We start from the raw sequence: 15556 nt of genomic DNA, 5'->3' as shown, positions 1-15556 counted from the left end.
CGAAGAGACAGAAGTCTGCATGCTCCAAGCAGATGTGTGTGGGGGCATGTGGAAGACTGAAGTCATGCCCAGCTGTGCAAAGATGCTGTGCAGAAGTGCCTCACCAGTTGTAAATGGACATTCATGGCAGTGTTCTCCTGACTAATCCCTTTGCTAGGGGGAACATAAATCTAGAAATAGTTTTATGCAGAGCATAATTCTGGAGCTGCTTCTTCAGTTGCCCTTGTCAACTTCATATTCCAAATGTAGTTCATGAATTGAAAATAAGGTAGTAGAAAAAGTACTTTTCTCTGCCAGATCTTTTCCTTCTGTATAAGTAAACATGTTTTTTGTTGCAAATTCTGTTTCAACCCTCTAAAGGGTTGTGGAACAGTGCTATGGACAGTGCTGGGAGACATTTTTGTGTTGACTCTCTGGCAAGCTGTTGCGGTTCATGTCCTATTGAACTCCATGCCACAAATACATGATGATCAAGCAGATGGAAAAAATGTCCAGCGCTATTAAAGAGAGAACTCTTAAATTTATACTCGTTGAAAATGTATATACTGAGCAGATTTTCTTTTGTAGTCATATTTTCCCCTCCTTACATAACTGCTTCATACATCTTCGCTTGTTCAAAGTCATGTCGTAACAGAGTAAGTTGCACAGTCAAACTGTAATATAGATGGTTCTGAAGTAAAGCTTCAGAAGACATGGTTAATGCTGTTCACATTAGTTTTAAATAAATTTTAACTTCAGCCGCTGAGCAAACTAAACTGTTAATTTTGCAACTGAGTCTCAAAGCTCTAACCTTACAAAAATATACTCATTTCCTTATTAATAATTAATCTTAATACATTCAATGTAAACATTTTTTGATCATGAAGCACAACCCATCTGTTATAAGAAAAACATGACTGATGCACAAATGTGTCTTTTATTTTCAAAGTTTTAATTTTATCTTGGTAAACTTTCTGAAGAACAGCCTACATTTGCTGGGGACATGACACATAGAAAGAGTTCTTGACTTAGGGGAAATTTGATAGTAAGATGCAAATCAGTGCTGATTTGGCTTCTTTTTTTCTCTCTCTCTCAAAAAAATACAGCATACAGCACAGCACTAAAAAGGTTATTACAGCTTCCTAGAATGTGATCTGCTGTTATTTTGTACCAGCTGAATTTCTAGCTTGGATTCTGGATTACTTTTTTTGTTCTGTGCAGAGGGATAATGATACCACTACTAGCCTAAGAGATGAGTCCTGTTCTTTCAGTTCTGAAATACATTTTGCCCAAAGTAGAAGTGGTATTACTGAACTCTTCTGGAACCAATACAGCATAAGAACTCTGTGGAAATCCCTAAAAGTGCAGCATTTTTTCGAAGATGTGATCGGTCCTTTCCTTGTAGTGCTTATTGCAGATTATGAAATTTAAAACTTTATAATGCCAGACAGTAAGATGGGCTGTCTAGAAAAGGCAGTACTTCGTTCCAGAGATCCTTTTTTCTTTTGTCTTACTCCTGTTGAAAGTGGCAGATCTGACAAGACAGACAGTATTTTTGCTATGAAATAAATAACTTCTTTTATGCTGAAAGGATCCTGGGAGTTATTAAAAAACATGAAGATCTTCAAAACCTGGCTGTATGAAACTGAGCTAAGTTATAATTTGCTTGACTTAGAGCAGTAGTCCACAGGACTACTCAAAGACCCATGCAACAAAGATCTGCGTCAGGGAAATTAAGTAGAGATGCATTTCAATAGCTTTCATACAGGTAATGTTATGCTGGAGAGCGTTGCCATTTCTCTAATACCCTACAGTGAGTGAAGATAAACTGAAAATTAATTAGAAGCATGAAAAATTAATTCAGAAAGCAGGCAATCCATTTGTGATGTGATAAATGATAGTGAGTAGTAAACTGATGAACCAGAGACTCGTCTTCACTTCCTGATAATGCAAAGAATGCAAAGTGCAAAGAAGTCTGTCCTTCTCCTTTGTATGTCACTTCTTGAGACATAAAAGCATTTCGACTCTGAGAGTCCACATCCACTCTGGCAGTTTATTAAGTTCTTATCCTAATAAGAGATGTTAACACTGAAGGCAAAAAATTCATTTCAGTATTTTCTGAAATGTGTTCCTTTCATGCTCATGAAAACAATGAGAAAATGCAGCCTCATTTAGGAGTCCTTATGTTTAACTTCTGGAGAAAAAAAATTGGACACAGTTGAAGCAAATCTATTCCTAGCATGTCTCTTTACTCAGCTGCATTATTCCAGGTGTTTGGTTTGTATATCAGAGTGAAAGGCAGGCAATCAAGTTACAATGTTAGAAAGTTCTATAACTAAACTATAATCAATTTTATGATCATTGTTTCCATAGTATCTGAGTGCAGGTGAGTACATTTTACAAAGTGAAGTACTGACAAATTATTTATCTAAGCTTATTATGTTGTAGCTGTTCCACCTGTATGACAGTATAGTTCTGATTTAATATTTATTGAAGGGGTTGTTTTGTTTTGTCAGGGTTTTTTTACATACCATTGAGATAATGACTTATCAGTGATAGATTGCCAGCATATGACAGCAAAAAAATAACAAACAACAAGACAACAACGTAGACAGTGAAAACAACTGCAAAAAATGGATGTGGTTGAAATATAGATGCATTAGCATCTATATATATATATATATATATGTATGTATGTATATATATATAATGCTTGCACGAGCAAGCATTACAGAGACTAAAATGTTTATCTTAGTGTTTCTGAATCTCACAGTGTCCACTATCTGTGCGTACTTTAATGTAACTAAGTAACCCAAGGATTCCAGTATTCGGGAATTGTCATGGGAAAACTTTGAGGAACGTAAAAAGCGAAGGAATGGAAGACTGAGAAAGACGAGAGGATGAATTTTAAAATAAATTTTAAATCTACCTAAACTTAAATTTTTACTAAGTTGAAAAAGAGGTTGAAGTTGGAACAAATGCTAGGAGTGAGAAGTACCTTTGATCTGTCAGCTGGATAGCAGGAAAGAGACTTCAAATAAATTGAGCTCTTTAAACAAGGCCTGTCCTTGAAATGTGTACCTAAGAAACCTAGATTTGTTAGAGGGAAACAGCTGATAGTGATTTCTTCTGGGCTTACATTGTGAACTTTTTATTGCCTTGGATTTATGTAGATAAGTGAACTAATTTGAAACCGTTTGGAACAACTCCCTCTATGAATGTAAGTGCTTTAATGGCGCACTTTAGTGTGGAAGTTCTGATACTGTACGTCTGTGAACCAGCATTATCGTAATAACTTGAAATGTGGTGGTGTAGAGGTGCTAATAGATTTGATTTGGTATTTAAAAATCAACATGCAATCGTATCTGTTAGCAAAAATGATTAAACAGTCCAGGCAGCTCTTGAAAGCCTCCAAGGAGGAGACCCCACAACTCCCATGCACAGCCTGTGCCAGCAGTGTCACCCACACAGTAAAGGAGAGCTCCCTGTGTCCCAGTTTGTGCTAATTGCCTCCTGTATAAAATCCTGGTTACTGCAGGTATGCTTTCTGCTGACTGTTGGTTGTATTCATTAGGCTCCACCAGGAGTGAAATTTTGGTACTGTTCAAAGAGGATGAAGTTCACTTGAATCTGGAAACCAGCTAAATGCTAAAGTGTGAAAGGTGAACTTTTAAGGAAGAAACGTATGTAATTATTCAAAGTGTAATCACAAATATGCATTTAAAAAATAAATACATCTTGAATAGTTTTATAGAAGCTGCATATGAAAAACCAAAAGTAGTGGAAGCAGTGACCAAAGTTTACTTTTGAACAAACCTGAAGTTTTGCATGCATCTATATAATGTAGGAATGCTCGTCAATTTTGAGTCTATGTCTGTAGCATTGATTTAAATGTAGTGGACAAAAAAAAATTAAATATGAATAATTTAGTTGGTGTTGCCATCAGAGGATTAAAGTGTCTGGGCTGGATGCTGTGGACAAGTCAGTACACAGTAATGAAAGGAAAGTTAAATAATGAATAAAACATAAATTGCACTTTAGCTACAAAAGTCTTGCCTTTAGGATCTTTAGGCTGTATTTAAAACTAGACCAGAAGTAGCTTTTTACCCTCAATAGGAGAATTTCCTGCTTATTTCCATCAGTTATTATCATTCAACAGTGCTGCTTTTAGAGTGTTTAACTGGAGAAAACAGAAATAGTGAATAAATGTGTGGATACTGATGAAAAAATGTGTCTGAAAACTGATTTCTGTCATTGACCATAAGGATATGCCTCCAGAGGGCTCTGAATTAGGGGTTGCTTTATTTCTGGAGCTGTAAATGACACTAGTCATAATCACATTTTTCCTCAGTAGTGTCGTCATTTAATTAAACAGAAGACTTAACTCTAGAGCTGTCTTTAAATACCTCTGCATATTGTTTGTAAGTTAAATGCTTCCAGTTCAAGATTGTCTGTCAAATATTAATGTGTTCTAATGGAACGTGCTCACTCGGGAGGCAGCCTTTTGCTTTTAGCAAGGCTTTTTAAAAAAAAAATGTTAAGCTTTTTAAATCATGTTCAAATGAAAGTAATAAGAAGAGTAAGTCTTTTTTTTTTTGTAAATGAAACTGAGCATAACAGCTGAATTACATAAGTTGAGAGTGTGATGTTTTATTTTCTGAGTGCATATTAACACAGGATGCCTCTGTAAGCATTTAAATATATAGCCAAAGACATTTTTTAAGTTCCTTGGTGTTGCAGCTTTAGCTTACAACTACAGACACACTGAGCTTCAGAACAGCATTCTGAACAGTATTAACTTTTACCTAATGGAAAGCATAGCTTTAGGGTCTGTGGAAATCCCTGCTGTGATTTCAGATACTGCACTAGCAAGGCTGCTGTTCCTAAACAACTGTACCGTATCCAGTGGTACATCCAATGGTACTTGGTGAATTAGGGACTCTACCCCAAGTTAAGCAAGCAGCCAATATATTGGGTAGAGCATTCAGAATTACAGCGATGCTTTGAGTTATTCCGTCAGAATGCCTGAACACCTTTCAGTAGGGATTTATGCAATGAATAAATGCTGCCAGTTTTTCAGGTCACCCTATTGACTGAAGCAGTAATTTTAAGTGATTGATACATGGCTACACTCCAGTTGCACATACAGGCAGATGGTCTACAGGCTGCAATGCACAACTACTTCAGTGAGTTTTACTGCTGATCTGTAACGCTGGTTGTATTGACTTTGTCATTTGTCTTAAACAAAACAATTGCTTTTTGTTTAATCAGTTGCACTGCAGACTTCTGCCATAGGGACATAATTAAAATGGAAAACAAGATTGTAATCTGTAAAACTGTGCTATATTAAATGTCATTTCTGAGTAATAACATTTTTATTGCATTGCTGAGCCCATCAAATCTTTAATGTGATCCGTGTCATATATATATATATATATATATATATATATATGAAATATTTAAGATTAAAAAAAAATCCTTGTGTGTTGGTGGAGTAGAACAGATTACAGTGGAAGGACTGTACCCATTGATCAAGGCTCTGTACATTTCTAGAGGATTTTTAACAGTATGTGAGGTGAACTGTTACTGAGAATGATTTGCAAAATGATACCGCTATATAAATCTGTTCAAAAGCTCATTTAAGAGTATGGATAAGGTTTTATGCTGTCCATTCTGGCTGCAGTGCATAGAATGGGAAATTCACAGTAGAGAGCTGCTGAGGGACTCTTGAGTCATTGAAGACACTAAAATGCCTTGTAATACTGAAACAACTTAGGGGCTCCTGTCAAAGTGATGGCAGCCTCCTTCATACTGTCCTGTGGTCTGCTGTTGGTCCAAGAAGTGGGTCATTGTGATTAATGTGGCCAACAACTCTTCTTATGGATACTCCTTGTAAATCTCCAGTCACAAAATATTTAGGTAATACTGTCCCGAACAGTATTTTTGAGGATAAAACATTCAGAAGGAGAAAGGTGGGAAATACTGTGTTTTTATGTCCTTGTAGCTTAGTTCCTCTAAGTATTGATTCATTATTCATAAAGATGGTAACTGCTGTCCTACATTCATGACTTCGTATTTCCAAATACAGAAGTGACTTGTAATAGTCCTGCAGGTGTGAGTTTGGGATGGAAATTAGACAGACTTCAAATGAATTTCCATTATTGGTGACCCATGTGACAGTGGCGTTCCCTGCCTTTGATTTAACGACTTGCATCCACAAGACAACAAAAGTAACATCCAACTGTTAAATGATTCAGGCATTAAATGATGTCCGATAAAGAAAAACAATCAGTATCTAATTGATGAGAAAGAATCTGTTTTTTATAATAGAAATTAATTTGTATGTCTGCATAGTGAGAGTAATGCAACTCAGTGTGGAAAAGTAGAGATGATTGTGGCCAGGAAAAAACAAAGACAAGATGGTGCACTGAGTTTTTAGCAGCCTGCCCAACAAGGAAGTCCTCAGCTAAGAACTGAGATCAGCTCTGCCTTCAGAGCCATTTGTTCACGCACACAAAAAGCCATGGATCATTCACCAGTCATGCCAAACCTCAGCAGCACAGATCAGCGTAGAGCTGTCATCTTTCTCATGTGCATTTGAACAGTGGCAGTAACTGTGAAGTTCTTAGTATTTGGGAGTTTTCTATTCAGACAGGGATTTGTTCAATGCTTTATTGCACTGAACAGGTAAGTGGCAGTCCACAGTGCGTCATTGGCACCCATATTCTTTCATTTTTTGTGTAATTTTAGGTGACCAATTCTGGATGCTGGAAAGGAACTTGATTTTTCTTAGTTGGTTGTGATCTGACTGTTGTTTTCAGGTGCCTGTTTCAGAGACCTCTAACCAGATGATATCACACTGGTGGCACTGTAACTTTTTCAAAGGGGACTGCAACGTTCGTTTTAAAACAAAAGGCTGGAGAGGTTGTCTTGAAGTCCAGCATGTGCGGGGAGGATGGCATTATACAATTAGATCACTTTCTTTTTAGGAAGTGCCAATTAGTGATTTAGCTACATAAATATATTACTCCACCATCATCTTTTCTGATTGCCTTTAGTCTTAGGTATTGGTGTAGGCATTGGTAGGTGAAGAAACTGCAAACAATATCAGTGTATTGCATTTAATTCACACAAATACGTTTAAATACGTTTCCGTTTGTAGAAGTATTTGTCAAATGTTTTTGTAAGAGACTAATTTATAGGAGGCTTGAATCTTGAGTTGAAGCACTGAACTATGTAAACACTTTTCAGTAGCCAGATGTCATTTAATAGCTTGATAGTAATACTTTGGTCTTCACATTAATTTTTTCTTTTTTTTTTTTTTTTTTATCAGGTAGCATATGTGGAATAGTCAGCGAACACAAATTTTATCAGTCAGATATAGTTTGACATTCTTAACACTTTTTAAACTTTACAAAGCCCCGTTTACCACATGGTGTAAGTGGGTGTGCAGGAAACGACACTGTTTCACGAAGTCTGATATATATTTTACAACTTTTCCATGAAGTGAGCGTGAAAGTTTCCTTTTAGCAGTGTGCTGAGGGCAATCTTCTGAAGCACGTCGGACAACATTATGTACATTTCTGTAGGTGATAGGGTTTTTTTAATCACTTAATTCTTCTTACTTGAGTTTTTCACAAAAGTTTGTACAGCATTAACGTTGCAATATGTGAAAGAGCAAACCAGATAGCTGACTTTATATTTCTTATTTTGTTGTTGTAGTAACCAAATACTATTACTGTGATTCAAATCTTACTTCCTGTTTATACTCTGATTTTTTTGAAGATGCTTCAGAGTTTCAAGTCAATTCCATGATCTTTAAATTGAAATCTCGCGTATCATTAAATTGGTCATGATAGTTTCTTCAGAGATAGAGTCTCTGTAGCTGCCAAGATTCTGATCCCAAAGACTGTCCTGGTTTATTTGCCTGAAACTATGGTTTGATGCAGTTAGCATTTCATGCAAGGATGAGAGTACAACTCTTGATGCTCTTTTGCACAGTACATTTAATCTAAGTGGGACCAGTGTTATTAAGACCATCGAATCTATTTGTGCAAAGTAGCAACTTCTGCCTGCTCCTCTTGCAGTCTTCCAAGATTAATGTGTTTGTACAGATGTATACATGAGTGTTCCATTAGGTATAATTTTTAATTGCTAGAAACTTACGCATGTGTCTCTGAAATTACTTTTTGATTTTTGTCTCCCACTTATCAGGTAATTGGGAGCTTAATGGCTTTTCAAACAAAGGTCTGGTAAGAAAAAGAAATAATCCACAGCTGTTTTAGTTTTTAAGTTTGTTCCACAGTATTTAAGGTCTGGCCACTACGAATAAGAATAGGTTGTTCTTTCTTAGCATGGGCTACAACAGCTACTCTGTCAACAGAGTGTCTTAAACAGGGCATGATAGTAAGAAATATTTGTAGTGTACAGAACTGTGTAATTGTTGTAAAAATATACATAGAGATACAGTTTAGCACATGAGCTGGGTAGCGTAACTGTTTTACTTAAAACTGCACAATTTGTTGGCTTTTTTCTTACAAGTATTTTTCTTGTTCTCTTAAAAACAAGGTAGAAAAAAGAAAATGCAGTTAAAACACTTGTAGATTTACAACACAGCAGAGAACATTTTGCAGCCTCCTGGCACCAGTATTTAGGAAGTCATGACTGTTTATGCCACGAACCTCTTTTCATATATAATCTGCTAAATCCTGTGAAGAGTAACTAGAGTAGTAATAATGCATCTCCTGATCTTTCTCCCACTCTCCTTGTCTCCAGACCAGCACTCTGAAATTGTCACTGCTCTTCTATCAGCACTTCCTCTGTTTCCGTGCTGATAAAGCATCACGATGCAAAAGTCACCCTCCAGTTTGTCAGCCCTGGTTGGAGGCACTGTTTTACCAGATTAAATACTAACTATTGTACATCCCACCAGGAGAGACATCTCCGTCCTGTCTGTCATGAAATAAAGAACAAAGCCTAGTGGCTTCAGTCCAAAAATCACACATCTAACTGGAAATACTTAACTTCTGTTAAGTAAATGAACTGCATTTTCTGTGCCTCGTAAGATCTTTTGGTTGTGTTCAAACACTGTTTTAGCTTAGATTAAGAGTCTATATGCAGATTAAGAATTTATTTAGATAAAGAGTTTATATCCAGCTTTTCTCCAGGGAAGGTGGTCTTCATACAAAATGTCTGCAGGGAGACTTGATCTCAGTAGTTACACACTTACAGGTTCTCTGGGCTGTGAGGTTTTTGATGAGCTGTAGACTACCTTGAGCAGCTTCTTCAAAGCACATTCCCAAATATTTTGAAATCTTCCCTACAGTGTCTATTTGTGTGTAGCACTGTTTATCTAAATACAGTAACTGAGACCAAGCAACTGTTGCTGGGATGTGAGTTCTTGCCAAGTGACACTGGGGTAGGTCTATTCAAGTGAAGATACTTTATTCTCCTATTTGGCAACTACTTTCAGCTTCCATTCATTATAAATATTAAAATCAGTGGAAACTGGATGGACTTCGTCCTACTTAACAGTTTAGAAAATCAGGCGCAAATGGTCACATTTCTGTAAAATGTTGCTGCCTGGCAAATGCAGAAAGTCCAAGTACTGTTTGAAATTTAAAGCTGAACTCTACTGGCTAAATTCGGAAATACATTTTTACCTGCTTTGATTCTACTTATCTTCTGAAGCATTCACTTGATAACTCTAGGCACCTTGAGATTCTAAGTACTTCACTGCATTACCAAAACAGAAAATAGCTTGACTGCAATGCTATCAAGTAAAATTAATAATAATCCAGAATGCCTCTGTAGGAGACTTCTATGTAACTGGAGACACCTTAACGCAAAGCAAGCTCCTGTTGTGGCATGCTATGCATTCTGTGCCATACTGCAGGGGGCAGTCCTCCTATTCAATGGATCCAACTGCATGTCTTAGTGAAGTCTGGCAGTGTGTGCTGGCAGTTAGCTACAGCTTCTGCCCAGGAGCCCTACCAAGACTCTGTAGTAAGAACGTTCTTTTTGGATACTTTAAGAGGAGTTTCATGGCTCTTTCGCATTTTATACATACGAGGAACTATACAAATTTTACAAGATGAATGTTTAAGAGCTTTTAGTTAAGAAATTTTACATTGATTTTTTTTTTTTCCTTACAAGTACTTTGGCATTTTAGTCTGTTTTTCTAAATTAAGCAACATCAGCACACAGTTGATGGAAGGCATACAAACCGCTGGCCCATTTTCTTTAATTTTTTGTTTCTGTTTCACTACATCTTAATAAATTTTTGTATTTCGGTACAGGTCAAGGAGTGTGTCATGCATACAGTCATACACTGTACTGTAATGAATCAAGTGGGACATTACAAACTTCTTCACTATAATTGTCTGAACTCACAAGCCCTGCATCATTAAAGCTGATGTTGAAAAGTCCCTTTACTGCATCACATGTATACAGTGCGTGTTATTGTTTGATTTTTGTTTGTTTGTTTGTTTGTTTTGCCAGATTGTCACAAAATATCCCAGTGTTTAAAAATACTCAGAGAAGCCCAGCGTACACACAGTTCCTGACCACATTACTGGCAGAACTCCATTTCAAAAATGAAGATCTGGAAAGTTTAACAAGAATATTTCGAGTGGACAGCCCACCTGAATGGTCAGTTGATTTTAAGCTATTCTGCATTTCAGAAAACTAAACCAGTTAACAATTCTTATTTCCAATATTTCATAGGTATGCGTCGTAACTATAGATAGTATCGACCACAGTAGAAAATGTGTAAAGCACATTTTAAAGTAGAAACATGTATGTTGTATGGAAATGAGTATCATGATTTTGTCATTTACAGTAAATGCTGGCTGCTTATCACTTTAATCTTTTGAGAACGTACAGTTGGTTTACTGCAGTTTTGGGAGGAACTTTTCTCACATCCTATTGGGATTTATTAAAATAATAATCAGAGTGCTTATAGTGACTGTCTCAGTGGGGTTTTTTTGTGTTATATCTAGTCTAGGTGATATAAAATTAAACTAAAAGCAATAAAGCTGAGACTGCATTTTGCACTCTAGATAAGAAGAAATAAAGAAGAGTAAATATCTTACTATACTGATTGAATTCAAATGATTTAACAAGTCTAGAATTGTAATATTTAATTAAGAAATTAGTGTATTAACAATTACTCATCTCAGACCTTTGTTCCCCACAGAACAAGGTGATCGTCTTAACATCTCCTACCGCCTGAAATAGCTGCATGGGGAAAAACAAACACCTTCAGTTGCTGGAATGTCACTTTTTAAATGAAAAATAAAATGAAGTATTCATTGTACTTCTTGCACTTTTTCTCTCTGATTTATTTCTTTGAATAAGGATTGTGAAGTCTTTTGCAGAAGCTGACTCTAGCAGCAGCTGCTGAAGGTATGCACGGAAACGAATTAAAATGCAGATGATCTGAAGACTTTCTATTTAAAGGCAGTAGAAAGGAATCCAGATTTTTTGCTTGGTCTTAGTTTGTTTTGGATGCTTTCAGCTGAAATTTACCTTCAGGAATTGGAGGGGAGAAAAAATTATTTCGGGGAGTTAGAAACACTGCTGCTGACATTTTTCCATTTGACTCAGTGCGTGGAGTGGTATTCTTTAAGAATGATGAGGATGGCACACAAAGATACCTGATCTATGGCTTGTTTGTCTTGCTGCTTCTAAGAAAAAAAAAAGGGAGCGGGGGGAGGGAGGTTAGGAGAGGGGAAGCTTTGAACATTATATGCAACATATTTTTAAACATCTCTAGTTTTTACCAATTTCAAAATATATTTTAAGAATTTTTTTTGCTTTCTATAGCAATTTCATTTTAAGTAGCTGTGTTGTTTGGAATGAGTACATTTAAACTTGCTCCTGTTACTGAATAATTGCAAAATGCTATTTAAAACTAATCCGGTAGTAATTCTTAATAGAGCCCTAAGTTGGTATATTGCATATTCTCAGTTCATAAGACACTCTCTTTTGGGAAACTGGAAAATAAAGTTGTATCTGACTGTACTTAAACTGCAACAAATGCCAGGGCTGAAGCAGGATGTACCAGAACTGCTGCACAGCAACTGGCCATTTAAGAAACAGAGTTTATTGCTCTGCCTTGTTTCTGTAATTAGTTACCTACTGAAAACTCCGTATTTAGATTATTGCCTGGTAGTTCCTTCATGACAATCAGCATATTTATGTTCATTTCCCCTGACATGCAGAAGCTCGTGCCTTGGGAAGCTCCACTGTGCATCAGAGTTTATTTAGGTGATGTTTGAGTTTTCCTAACTTACCTTATAACGGGAAGTTACATGAAGTTTAGCTCATAAAAGCAGTGATTTGGAATAAGAAAAACTTCTAATGCACTTAAAGCTGTATATTTTTCTACATCTGCAATAGGAAAAAAGTACCCCATCAGAGAGTGTCTGGTCTCAAATTCATAAGAATGCATGATGTAATTTAGATAGAAGATACTTCTTTTTTCATACCCTGATGGAAAACTTTTTACTGGGTACATAAGCAAAGAAAGAAAAAGACCTTACCAGAAGATAAGTTTACAGAAGATTAATAGGCAAGATACACTGAGGAAAATTTGATAACATATCTATCTCGTTCTGATTTAGAAAGTTAAATATATTTCTGTTTTATGTTTCTGTTTTTCTAGGTATTGCTTCCCTGTAGATTCTGAGCAAGCCATTGTTCTGTTCCATGGATGCTTAACTTGGGGCATAAAGATCACAGTTACCTCATGGTGAAGCTGCTGTTTGGTATTAAATGTACATCAAACTGAGAATACAAATGTTTCAATAGGTTCTCTGTCTCTTATTTGAAAAGTTTTCACATTTCCTGTCAGTTCAGTGGTGTCATTTTCTTTGCTATTTTTAGGTTTGGTCTTCAGCACTTACAGTGTTGAAAATATTACTTTGTAATAAGAGTGAATAGGTCATAGGTCCAAAGACCCATTTGTTAACATTTGCTGTAGGTGCTTTTACTGCCTGCCATTGCAGCTCAGAAAGTGTGTTGCCAGGATTTTTGCATCTCCTCCTTGGCAGCAAGCTTACTCTTTCTTTTCTTGTGCTGAGAGAACAGAATAACCTTTCTCCTCCCATGACCTTCTTACCCAGCCCAGAAGACTTCTAGAAATATGTAGGTGATATTCTTCACCTACATTTAATGACCTCATCTCCTTCAGATTTGAGTAAAACACATGTAAATAAATACAAAAAGCATACATACAGCCATTGCAGTAGTGGGAAAGCTGCAGACATCTCAGAAGGATCTTTTGTACTACAAGCCTTAACGAGTTCTACAAAGAGCAGAACTCAAGCATCAAAAGTTAAGTTCATTATTGTAGTCTTATGATCATGTTTTGCAATAGCTTAACTACTCAGAAACATTCAAATCTAGACCTTACTTATGAGCTTAAAGCTGGTTTCTGCTACAGCTGTCATTTCACCAATCTAACTTTTTCGGCTCGCTTTTCCCCCTCTCATTTTGATTATGTTTTTAGCCAGGTGGTTTCTTTGTAGCATTGCTGCTGTGCTTACAACTTTTCCTTCCCATTTGTTGAGCAGGCAACAACAGGGGACACTCAGCAGATACTCATCTCAGATACACTAAATCTTAGTGGCTTGCTTGTAAACTGCAGGACCATAGGTACCTTCCAAATCCTGAGCTTAGAGTAGCTGCAACATAAACTTCTATTTCCAAACTGAACTACAAAGTAGGCATAAGCTTAGTAACACCATCCGCTAGATCATAAGGATCATGAAGCCATAGTAGTTCATTATAGTGACTGTAAATCCTCCAAGCCTGTCTGGTAAGAGATCTTCAGCAGAGCAAATTCAGTCATGATGTGGATTTTTCTAATTTTAATACAGGGGAGGGATCAATTTATATGATTTTTTATGTTTTATACATATAGAGTGGTTATAATTAAGAACAGAAGCACACTTTGTCTTATAGTTTAAAGCAAAGCCTCCTTCAGTGCTGTTGCAGCAAGTGTGAAACGTTTCTGTGTGGTGCAAGGATGGATTCTTACCAACTTGGTTTTTTGTTTTGTTCTTTATAGATGTAATGAAGTAATTTCAGAGAAAGGAGTTAATACAGAAAAAGTCAGTGGTTGCTCAGAGTTACTCAACAGTCTCTCCGTGGCCAGAGAGGATGGAGGAAAGGCTGTTGCATCAATTTTAACAGCACATCTCTTGTCACAGCTTTGTAAATACTGCCAGTGTAGATGCTGCACTGTTCTACTATATCTCCTAGCACAGGTCCCTTCAATGCTACTGTTCAGTTCTTTGTGCCCACTGACCAAGCTGACTGATTTTTCCGTTGGTTCTGCAGGAAAGAAGTGGAATCTTGTAGTTGTTCTGCTGGTTGCTATTTCAGGGAGGCAGGCAGTTACCAGGTATTCAAAGAGACTGTGCTACATCCTGGAGTTTGCAAGTCATGTGCTCAGATAATCCAAAATTCTGAATTAAGCAGAAGGCATCTTGATTTGTTTCATTGGGGACTATCAGAACAATAAAACTCTTTAGTAGATCTAAAGCAACACGGCTGACAGCTGTGCTGATACAGCCTGGACTGGAAAGTTCTATCTTACCCAGTCTTTAAAGACTGGTGCAGGGAACAACAAAGAGCACAGTACATGCATGAGACATCTGGGGCCTCAAAGGCCACATCCACACAACACCAGATATCACCTGTATTTTCACACTTCAGTCTCAGTGAGTACAGTGATGCATCTGTTGTGGTTTGATGGGGGAGAAAGTAATGGTCTTATGTATCTTAGTTTTGAATCTGCACGTCCTATTCATTTCTCCCTGGGCTGAAGGAGTCTAGACTCCACAAAATGTTAGAGGGGATGAGCAGCTTGACCAGACAGCAAGTCTTAGCTGACCCTTAGCTGCTGGAGAGGAAAGAACGGACACATACGAGGGTGAAGCAAAAGAAAGAAGTGGAAAGTGGTATTCACACCTGCTAAATTTAGGCATCCAGCCATAGCTACCTGCCTGTCTCTGCTTCAAAGAGAACTGATGCTGTTAATTTAGGTTCTCTAAATCATACCTTCCTGCGCTGTACAAATGTGGTGGTTAATGCCTCTCCCCCTTTTTCCTAGTTGCAGAAAGAAAGCAGATTTAAATCAGGAGAGAGCTTTGACCACAGTAGACTCTCCCTGGAGTTGCTTATGTAGTAATGAAAGGCCTGCCACTGCAAAGCAAGGATTCCCAATCCTGTTGTGTTATTTTGATGGCTACCGTTTTGCATTTTTGCATTTTTTCTTCTTACTGTATAAGAGTTAAAACCAAAAGAACAGAAATGAATGACAGTCCTTTGGAAAAAAAATAGCGCCACCGTGTTGAAAGTATACGCAGGAGGAAACAGCCCAGTTCTACAGTTTGCCGTGAAGCTTTCCATGCTGCCTGCTTATTTCAGTACAGGGGTACAAACAGCCAGTGCCGTGGGTGGGATTTAGCTTGATCTCACTGGGGCAATAGGTTACACTGAACAGTCATTTCCAACAAGCATTAAATATTGAAAACACAGAACCAGCCTCTGTTTGGTAAGTCTTAAA

General features: G+C 37.1%; 2 protein-coding genes across 2 annotated transcripts in view; one reads left to right on the top strand and one right to left on the bottom strand.

Moving 5' to 3' along the window:
• RPAP2 (RNA polymerase II associated protein 2) overlaps window positions 1-11296 on the top strand; it is a 32371-nt gene extending 21075 nt beyond the window's left edge. The window contains exons 12-13 of the mRNA XM_015870360.1: window positions 10480-10629; window positions 11177-11296. Of these exons, the coding sequence (XP_015725846.1) occupies window positions 10480-10629; window position 11177 (151 nt within the window). The 3' untranslated portion in view covers window positions 11178-11296. The remainder of the gene's footprint in view (window positions 1-10479; window positions 10630-11176) is intronic.
• The window catches only part of GLMN (glomulin, FKBP associated protein), a 70949-nt gene that overhangs the window by 39125 nt on the left and 16268 nt on the right, over window positions 1-15556 (bottom strand). The window lies entirely within an intron of this gene.

Source organism: Coturnix japonica, chromosome 8 (genome assembly GCF_001577835.2).
Source record: "Coturnix japonica isolate 7356 chromosome 8, Coturnix japonica 2.1, whole genome shotgun sequence".
Classification (NCBI taxonomy): Eukaryota; Metazoa; Chordata; class Aves; order Galliformes; family Phasianidae; genus Coturnix; species Coturnix japonica.
The sequence above is the reverse complement of the archived record's forward strand: the minus strand, read 5'-3'. Positions and strand labels throughout refer to the sequence as shown.